Here is a 9891-nt window from a genome sequence, read left to right as displayed (position 1 = left end):
ATAGGTATGTTGAAGGATTGAATCTGAAAAATAATACATATGAAACTCGATTGCCCACGAAATTTTCTGATTGGTCTATCCAGTAAAAATCTCTAAGCACCGGTCGTTGTGAATGGTGTGCGTCATCGCTTCCCGCGTCAACTAAACGGCGCGAAATTCAAAACTGACAATAGCGCCGATTTATGGACGATAAGCGGGGGAGAGGGGGCGTAGAGAACTGGGGTGATTATTAGTCACCAGTCACCAGACAGAGACTCGTCGTCGCGCACTTCATGACGTGTCATGGCAGCGCTCGAGATGTGATACGCGTTTGCGTGTGCTCGCGACGACGTTTCGCGCAATCCCTCGTAAACGAAAGAAACCCGCGGTGTATGATGCGATCGGATCCTTTTATGTAGGAGAGTATATATTTTACGCAGGAAACGCGAACGTTGGACGACAGAAGATTTTAAGAACAGTCTATTGCGTCGACGACGACGGCGATGAGAACGACGACGACGACGACGGCGACGGCGATTTTTTATACGCTGTGCGTATTTCACGGTGCCACGGCCTTCTATTTGCCCGGCCTGGCGCCTGTGAATTACTGCAAGAAGGGCGAGACTACTCCAACCTGCAAGGTATATGTATATAAGAATTGCGGCCGGTTGGTTATGATAGTGACGGATCATGGATGTTTCGTGTCATCATTTGGCGCACTTGCGCGCATACATTATGTCCTTTATCTTTTTTACGCACTAAATTTTATCTACATTTCTTATCTTTTGTTAATCTCATCAAATATTTTAATATATATAAATTGTACCAGAATCTTATTTCTTTATGATTACATATCTTTTTTTAATATATATATCGCGAATTAAACTTTATGATTTTTAAATCTGTTTCAGTCTGATGTCAAACTGTATGTAAATCGTTTAAACACGGAGAAATATGTCATACCATATGAATATAGTCAGTAAGTAATATTATAATATTTGTAATCTGTTTTTTTTATTAAATTTTTCTAATATAAAATATATCACTTTTGTAAGTATTTTTTAATATTTTATAAAACTTTAATCTAGCTTTGACTTTTGCTTGGGGGATGATGAACAATCTCCAGTTGAAAACTTGGGACAGGTTGTATTTGGAGAACGTATACGTCCGTCTCCATACAAGGTAGAAACAATAAGATCCAAGATCAATTTTTTTTAAAGCTTAATTTCTGAACATATCAATTAAAATATGTTATTGTATTTTTAGTTGCAATTCTTGAAAGATGTCAAGTGTGAGACCGCTTGTATAAAAACATATATAGGAGGTGATGAAAAATGTGAACAGAACTTGCAGTTATTGAGGAAAGGGATAGCAGTCAATTATCAACATCACTGGATTGTTGGTAAAGTATCAAAAAGCTTTGAATAGTTAAAAATGTATTTGGTATCAATTAAAATCACTTTTTTGGATATTTTCAGTTACAATTATTTTCTATAATGCTATTTTATTAATATCTCAGAAAGATGTTATATTATTCATGTAATTATGTTTCTATTTAAAAAAAATTTAAAGAAAAAGAAAAGAGAGAGAAATAATAAATGTGAGCAAAATTATATTGAGCTCTTGCGCTGTAATGTACAGAAATATATTCACTTTAAAAATAGTGCATTTAGCTCATATATATTTATTGAGTTGTTATTTTATTATAAATCATTACTTATTAATTTAATTTTGTGGTTTCTCTATTATTATTGATTAACAAATTTTTAGAAAGAAAAGATTATTGTATAAATAATTCTCCTGAAAAGTTACAGTTTTGCAATTATAATACTTTTTATTATTATCTGTATCCTTATAAAAACTTGCTAATATTTAATTAATGTGTTTCTGTCAGATAACATGCCAGTAACATGGTGTTATCAGTTAGAAGACGAGCGACAATATTGCAGTACTGGCTTCCCTATGGGTTGCTACTCCAAAGAGTCTAGATCTCAGCAAGACACTTGTACTATACATGTGAGTATAGAACGAGTTATTGAATTCTTTTAATATTATGAAAACATTAAATTTAATATTTCTTTATGTATGCTGTTAGGGTCCATACAACAAACCGAAAACTTTCTATTTGTTCAATCACGTGAATCTTACTATAACTTATCATAGTGGTGCTAAAGAAGAATGGGGATCAAACTTTAAGGAAAATGGTGGTCGTATCATATGTAAGTATTTATAAACCAAAACTGATCCAGTTTTTAGTAGCATTTAATTACATATTAATAAATATTGCATTAATCATATGAGTGTATTTTTAATAGCTGCAAAAGTAGTGCCTCACAGTATTAAGCATACCGGTTCAGTTGATTGTGAAAGTCAAATACCATTAGAGATACCAACCAATGAGCTTTCAGGTGGACAAACATTTCAAGTGAAATATACATATTCCGTTAAATTTGTGGTAAGTTTTTACGAATATGAAATAGTATGATAACACAAGGATATCTTAATAACAATTTGCAAAATTTACTTATTCTTCATTTTATTATTTTATTTTATGTACATAATTTATTATCATATATTTGTTATTATTTCAGCAAAATAATACGATCAAATGGTCGTCCAGATGGGATTACATTTTAGAATCGATGCCACATACGAATATTCAGTGGTTTAGTATTCTTAATTCACTGATAATCGTTCTGTTTCTCTCTGGCATGGTGGCTATGATAATGCTACGTACATTGCACAAAGATATCGCACGATATAATCAGGTACTTATATATCACAATCTTACATAACTTTGTACTCAAATAGCTTAAATATTTTTTATAACTTTATAAATACTTTTAAATAGCTTTAATTTAACATAACTGCACTTAATCTTCCCTATACATATTCTTTTATGTTATTACAAAGTGAATACTGGGAATACATTTCTGGAAGTCTTTCTAATAATAACATTACTTGACAACTGAATTATCTTAAATTGAAATATCTTAAAAGGACATGATTTCAAAAAAATAATGTTCTTCTCTTTTTATTATTAAAGATTTTATGCACAAACACGCACCCGATGTTGTATATACATGTGCACGCGCGCGCGTGTGTGTTTATGTTTGAAAGTCTTTGAGTAAAATTATTAAAATTCTAAAGAATTGTTCAAAAATATGTTTTAGAAAAATGCACTACATTTAGTATCATAAATACTTCGAAGTATTTGATTGATCAATCAAAACAAAGAAATCTTTATTCCATTTGTTCTGATTGATCAAATTCAAACATCAAGTGGAGCATACCCATAAATTTATGTGCTCTGGTGGTTTTTGCAAAAAAACTTTCCACTTATATAATAAGTTTTATATTTTCTCAAAATTTAGTTTCATTAAATTATGCCCTTTTAATTCAATAATTCTCAAATATTGCATATCCTATACTAATAATAAGAAATGCTTTGAATAACTTGGCTCGATTGCATAAACTTTTATAGAACAATGTAACATATTTTATGAAAAGGTGAAGGTAACCAAACGTTTTCTTCACTTTTACAAAATTGTGATCCGTTTGTCTGTGTTGTGATAACGCAGGCCTACTTCCAGATAGAATCAGGAGAGGATGCACAAGAGGAGTTTGGATGGAAACTGGTACACGGCGACGTATTTCGCCCTCCGCGTAAAGGAATGTTGCTTTCAGTTCTGCTTGGATCTGGTGTTCAAGTGTTCTTCATGACGTTAGTTACACTAGGTAGATCGTATTTATAAAATCAATAAGGTGTTAAATTTAAGATTATTTTAGAATTACGAAAAATTTCAGTTTAACATATATTAATTAGATTAAATTCATGCATTAATTATTTTCCTTTTATCTCTCTCAAACGACAAATTACAAATATTATAATTCTATAGCATTCGCTTGCTTGGGATTCCTCTCTCCTGCTAATAGAGGCGCGCTGATGACTTGTGCGATGGTTTTGTACGTTTGTTTGGGAACCACTGCGGGGTACACAGCCGCTCGGATATATAAAAGTTTCGGTGGAGAAAAATGGAAATCCAATGTCTTACTTACATCCATGCTTAGCCCTGGGTAAAACTCACATTATTTATAAATTTGTCGATTTTGCTGCATTTGAAATAAGATAGTCTCCCTTTTATTACTTATATTCGAGACATAGGTATATATTACAAGATTATATATTTTTTTCAGGATCGTGTTTAGCTTATTCTTTATAATGAATTTGATATTCTGGGTGAATGGAAGTTCAGCTGCAGTACCTTTCAGTACTTTAATCGCACTTCTAGCATTATGGTTTGGAGTATCAGTACCATTAACATTCATCGGCGCCTATTTCGGCTTTAAAAAAAGAGTAATTTTGATTTATATTATTTTAATGTAATATATATGCAAATAACTATTTATAATATTATGAATAATGCAACAGGCTTTGGAACATCCAGTGCGAACGAATCAGATTCCTCGACAGATACCAGAGCAAAATTTCTACACACAGCCAGTACCTGGTGTCATAATGGGTGGCGTCTTACCGTTCGGTTGCATATTTATACAGTTATTCTTCATACTTAATTCTCTTTGGCAAGTACATTTTTACACACAAATATATATATATATATATATATCTTTATTAATAAACATTCTCTCTTATAAAATATTTTTTATAGGTCAAGCCAAGTATATTATATGTTCGGATTTCTCTTTTTGGTTTTCCTTATACTCGTTATCACATGTTCCGAGACGACGATTCTACTCTGTTATTTCCATCTTTGCGCGGAGGTAAATATATAATGAGGACAACTGAATTTCTTTTGTTAAATATCGTATGATGTGAATAAAATTATTTACAGGACTATCATTGGTGGTGGCGCAGCTTTCTCACATCCGGTTTTACTGCTGTCTACTTGTTAATTTATTGTATACACTTCTTTGTCACTAAATTAGATATTGAAGGCGCCATTTCTACGTTCCTGTATTTCGGATATACATTTATCATGGTTTACTTATTCTTCCTTTTGACTGGTGAATATTATTCATTATATGAACAACTATAGTATTTAAAAAAACGAAAACAATTGATTTTTTTCTTTCCAGGTTCCATTGGTTTCTTCGCCTGTTTTTGGTTCGTACGCAAAATTTATAGTGTTGTGAAGGTTGATTAAATAAAACTGATGGGAGAACAATGCCTGTTTGATGAATGTGGTAAAATTTGTGCGAAACTGATCGAAACGAGAATGAGCGATAGTCGATATTACATAAACTGGCATTAGGACAAAAAAATTTGTTGCGATAATAATGCGCGAATATTAGTATATTCTTCGCGTCATTATTATTGAAATCTCGTACCTCAAGTATTATCATAAATAATAAATGCGATTTATTTTATTAATACAAGAGATAATTTTCGGATACACATCGTCTTGCATTATCGACTATCAGACATTCTTGAGAAATATTTTCCCGAATAAGCGTCTAACGTACATCATGCATATTGATGTATGTTTTAGATATTCGCAAAAATTAACTATTGCATAAACATTTTATTTTACTTATTCGTTTCTGGAACACTTGGAAAAACGTTATATAGTGTGCAATCACGACACGTTTTGAGTTTAATATCTCATAATATTAAATCTTCGATGCTACATAAAAAATCTGATCAGATTATTTACCCTTTATTAATACATTTACCACTACAAAGAGATGCAAAGATAATTTCTTTGTATTAAAAATTGATAAAAGTATTAATAGTGAGGTACATAAGAGAAAAAATCGTAAGTACAATTCAATTGAATGAAACGAGTATGTCGTCGTGTTTTTCAAATTATATAAATTTATACAAGTAAATGTACAAATTGAGAACCAATCTAATAATTAAATTTTAATTCTCTCTCTTTAAGTCTCTCTTCATTTTTTCTTCGTTGCTATCGTTAGTATTATTTGTAACCGTGACATATATTTAATAATCGATATATACATACTTTCTGTATTTAGATTTTATAAATTAAAATAACTACAATGTTAGCGTTGGCATCGACGAGGTATTATCTCGTCGGTGGTAATGTTATTAAAAATATAAATAAAATTATCGAATAAGTTTATATATTTTAGAGATGTTTATTCGCCGCATTCTATTTCGCGTTTTTTTTTTTGTTTTTTTGTTAGGAATTTATTAAATACAATTTTACAAACATAACAGACAATAGGCGGTTCTTTGTTTTAAGCATAAATGTATTTACTTATCCACGTTCTTTTCAATTTTTCGTCTACAGATGAATAACAAAGTTTCTGATAGGTGTATTGTAAAAAGTAAGCGGTAAATGTATTTCTATATATCCTAGTAGTGTGTATTCTCTTTTTTGTTTAAGATTTATTAATAATTTTACATGTGTCACACTATGGAATATCGATTATATTTACATATATGTCTTCGTTCTGCGCTAGTCTATCGCACAATTAAAACACTGACGCGACGTTTCCAAGTGTAGCCACTACCAAAATTGAATGGTTGGTAGTTGTCCAGCTCGCGGAGATCGAAATAGATTATGGAGAAGAATATTTAATGCAGAGACAGTTTCTTTTTCGTTCATCGAACGATGTTCAGACAACATGTTCACAACAATGTTCTTCTATAGTTCGAGCGGCAGTATATCCCAACCAGATTGCGTCGTATCCATTCAAGTGTACTTGTCAATGTTCCATTTGTAAACAAAAAGAAACAAGAAAAAAGAACGAAGAAACGAAAATTATTCAATCATGAGTGTCAAGTCTATTCCACATTCGACATATGTCTCGTCTATTTTCTTCAGAGCTTCCCACGTTGTAAAATGTATCATGTGGATACTGCGAGCAGATGTGTTTCTCACATATGGTCTTAACATGACGTAGAGATCGTAAGTCAGTATCACCTGCCGTGGTCGATGCAATACACAGTATCACTACACCATGCCTGATCTAATTATTGCCTCTCTGTGGGATAGATAAATGTTGACCTGTAAGAAGTATGGTTTAATTCTAATACATGAGGAAAGGAATTGAAAGGATTCTTGATAATCATGCATCAAATAGTATCATCTGTAAGTGACTTGAAATCAAACTGAGAAAGGAAATATGAAAAAATAAAATAGAAACAGGATGGAGAGAGAAAACAACACAAAGGGAACTATTATGCAAACAAATGCTCAAAATTGATGTTCTCATCCTTATCAGAAAATAAGATCAGAACGTAAACGTAATGAATGTTGAAATGTTAATTTATCATTTTGGATGTTCTTGATAAAAAAAAAAGAAAAAAACAAATAATATATCTGTGATAAGTAACATACAGTAGTAAAAAACAATGGGATTTAAAATTACAAGATTGATTGAGGGGATAGAATGAGTTGATTAAAGCTGAATCAAGTTTAGGTTTGGGTCAAATCGGGTCAAGGGAAAGGTAGGTGTATCGTTTCCGACGATACTTGATATTTTTTATTTTCTTGGACTACGTCGACGCCGGCCATCCCTGTTTCTGTCAGCACGTCTCATCTCTTCTAGTCTGCGCGCGTGTTCGGCCATATGTTGCCGTCGCATTTCTTCCTTGACAACTATCTGCACACACAATTGTTCAAAATTTTATAATAATATTTCATCGTCAATCCATTTATTTGTTTGATAATCACAGTTTCCCGGAATGAAAAATATTTTCAATCAATCGACAAAATGAAAGGTTGAGTAATGAAATTGTAAAGGGCAGTCTACAATGGCAGTAACAAGGCTGTAGGAGTAGGAGAGTATACTGTTTTTAGTGATGTAAAGACCGAGAGTAACGAAATGGGCAATTCCCATTTGCTCTTAAAAGTATACTCTCCTACTCCTACAGCCTTGTTGCTGCCATTGTAGACTGGCCTTTACAGAGCTCACTCTCAGTTTAGATGATGTCACGTGACATGCTATGGACCAATCGGCAATACTAGAAAGAGATGCCAAAATTCAAACGCACCTCTCTCTCGGCGAAATAGTGGCGACAGCCAAACAATGGAATCGCTCATTCCAGTATGTATAGAATTCAATGGTCCCTGTATGTTGTATTTCGTCGATATGACAGGTTTTGTAACCTAAATAGTCGTCAACTTTAACTATTAATATCTCGCTTCGCGGGGCAGAGCGACACTTTTTTTTGCTATACTGTTTAGTTTTGTGCAAAAACGCGTCGAATGAGCATAATTTTATCGATATTTGAGGTGGGGCCGCTAAACTGAACAATTACCGTAGTTTTTTTCGCACAATTATATTTTGCATAATCGAGTCGATCGACGAGACGCATTACATTAGTATTGTAATTACACGAAAGTTGTGTTTTTTGCGAAAACAAAATGACGAAGAGCGAAAGAAAAACGGAAGCGACGGGCGTGCGGAATGTTTTTATTACTTCTCTTATTGTAAGCAAAAAATATTGCATTTGTACAATGTAGTTTTATTACACATATATGTTGTAACATTTGCAAATAATCTTTTAAATGAGTCTTTTATATGTAAATACGATGAATATATCAGAAGTAGAGGGACTAATTAAAGCCGCTATAACTCAATTGTTGATTCATCAATATTTCATGTTTCTAATGATTGTTTGGATCGTAAAAGTATATCTGTAAAATAATAATAGAATTAATAAATAATAAATTGTGAAAACACTAAATGTAACATTCGTTCCAGGTTTTTTCCAAATTTCCAACTTTTGATTCCCTTGTTGAAATTTGTGTCACGGAGTCTTTTTATTTTTCCAGTACATTGTGACTAATGCACAATGTTAATAATAAACAAATAAAGTTGCGCTTGTACATTTATATAATAATACTCGTTTGCTTAGGCAGGAGGAACCGCAGGAACATTTGTGGATATTACGTTATTCCCACTAGATACATTGAAAACTCGATTGCAGAGTGCGCAAGGATTTTTGAATGCTGGAGGTTTCACAGGTCTTTACAGAGGGATTTATCCAGTTATAATTGGTTCAGCACCAACAGGTATAATGCCAGATTAAAACTTTGTATATATATTCTTATATAACACATTACTCTCTCTCTCTCTCTCTCTCTCTCATATTTTAGCTGCTCTATTCTTTTTAACATATGAAGAAATTAAAACTATAATGCAGCCAAAAGTTTCCACAAAGTACTATACAGTACTTCACATGGGAGCAGCAACATTAGGAGAAATGGTGCTATTTTAATAATTACATATTATCTTTTTTAATAACAATTTAAAAGACTGAAAAGAAAAAAAAATTAAGAACATGCATACAATTTGATGTTCAAAGTCACTATATAAGTAATTATAGACTATATATTATGTTTTGTTCATATTTAATTTATTTGTTGTAAAAGGAAGATATTTGATCATGTATATTAATCATGTTACTTTATATGCAAAGATAGCATGTTTAATACGAGTTCCAGTGGAGGTCATAAAGCAGAGAAAACAGGCACTGATACACGACAAGGAATCACTTGGTCTTAAGTTATTGTACCGTGGGTATTGGAGTACAGTGTTACGAGATACACCTTTTAGTATTGTACAGTTTCCATTATGGGAATATTTGAAGAAACTGTACAGTTTCCACATCAGGAGAGAAATATATCCAGTGGAAAGTGCAATCTGTGGTGCAATTTCAGGTTTTTATTTTATATTATAAATAAAAGTAAGATAATAAATTATTGTACAGTCACCTATTTGTATCTTTCTCTCTCTCTCTCTCTCTCTCTAATCTGTGTACATATTTTTGTAATTTTAGGAAGCATCTCTGCAACTGTTACAACTCCATTGGATGTTGCAAAAACGAGGATAATGCTCGCTAACAGAACAATGCTTTCATCACAACTGACAATCCTAAATATACTTCATGACATATATATAGAAAATGGTTTTCGT

General features: G+C 32.2%; 3 protein-coding genes across 5 annotated transcripts in view; 2 read left to right on the top strand and 1 right to left on the bottom strand.

The window, feature by feature from the left end:
- Nucleotides 1–228: 228 nt before the first annotated feature.
- Nucleotides 229–5879, top strand: LOC115241189 (transmembrane 9 superfamily member 2). 2 transcript variants are annotated; one of them, XM_029816832.1, is made up of 15 exons: nucleotides 229–620; nucleotides 891–958; nucleotides 1068–1161; nucleotides 1246–1381; nucleotides 1874–1995; nucleotides 2075–2198; nucleotides 2295–2434; nucleotides 2571–2747; nucleotides 3573–3717; nucleotides 3879–4056; nucleotides 4177–4336; nucleotides 4412–4563; nucleotides 4650–4761; nucleotides 4833–5004; nucleotides 5077–5879. In XM_029816832.1, exons 1-15 carry the CDS (start codon nucleotides 483–485, stop codon nucleotides 5142–5144), a joined length of 1986 nt encoding a protein of 661 aa, XP_029672692.1. In that variant the 5' UTR covers nucleotides 229–482; the 3' UTR covers nucleotides 5145–5879. The 2 variants fall into 2 exon arrangements, with proteins under 2 accessions (XP_029672692.1, XP_029672691.1); XM_029816831.1 differs by having other exon boundaries at nucleotides 3561–3717.
- A 269-nt stretch (nucleotides 5880–6148) lies between these two features.
- LOC115241188 (apoptotic chromatin condensation inducer in the nucleus) overlaps nucleotides 6149–9891 on the bottom strand; it is a 14169-nt gene continuing 10426 nt past the window's right edge. For both annotated transcript variants that reach the window (XM_029816829.1, XM_029816828.1), the window contains exon 9: nucleotides 6149–7572. In XM_029816829.1, the coding sequence (XP_029672689.1) occupies nucleotides 7453–7572 (120 nt within the window). In that variant the 3' untranslated portion in view covers nucleotides 6149–7452. The remainder of the gene's footprint in view (nucleotides 7573–9891) is intronic.
- The window catches only part of LOC115241231 (S-adenosylmethionine mitochondrial carrier protein homolog), a 7018-nt gene continuing 5142 nt past the window's right edge, over nucleotides 8016–9891 (top strand). The window contains exons 1-5 of the mRNA XM_029816887.1: nucleotides 8016–8402; nucleotides 8831–8987; nucleotides 9072–9181; nucleotides 9395–9635; nucleotides 9755–9889. Of these exons, the coding sequence (XP_029672747.1) occupies nucleotides 8337–8402; nucleotides 8831–8987; nucleotides 9072–9181; nucleotides 9395–9635; nucleotides 9755–9889 (709 nt within the window). The 5' untranslated portion in view covers nucleotides 8016–8336. The remainder of the gene's footprint in view (nucleotides 8403–8830; nucleotides 8988–9071; nucleotides 9182–9394; nucleotides 9636–9754; nucleotides 9890–9891) is intronic.

This window comes from Formica exsecta, unplaced genomic scaffold (assembly GCF_003651465.1).
Source record: "Formica exsecta isolate Colony F162 unplaced genomic scaffold, ASM365146v1 scaffold47, whole genome shotgun sequence".
Taxonomy (NCBI): Eukaryota; Metazoa; Arthropoda; class Insecta; order Hymenoptera; family Formicidae; genus Formica; species Formica exsecta.
This window is presented reverse-complemented; position numbering and strand designations above follow the sequence as displayed.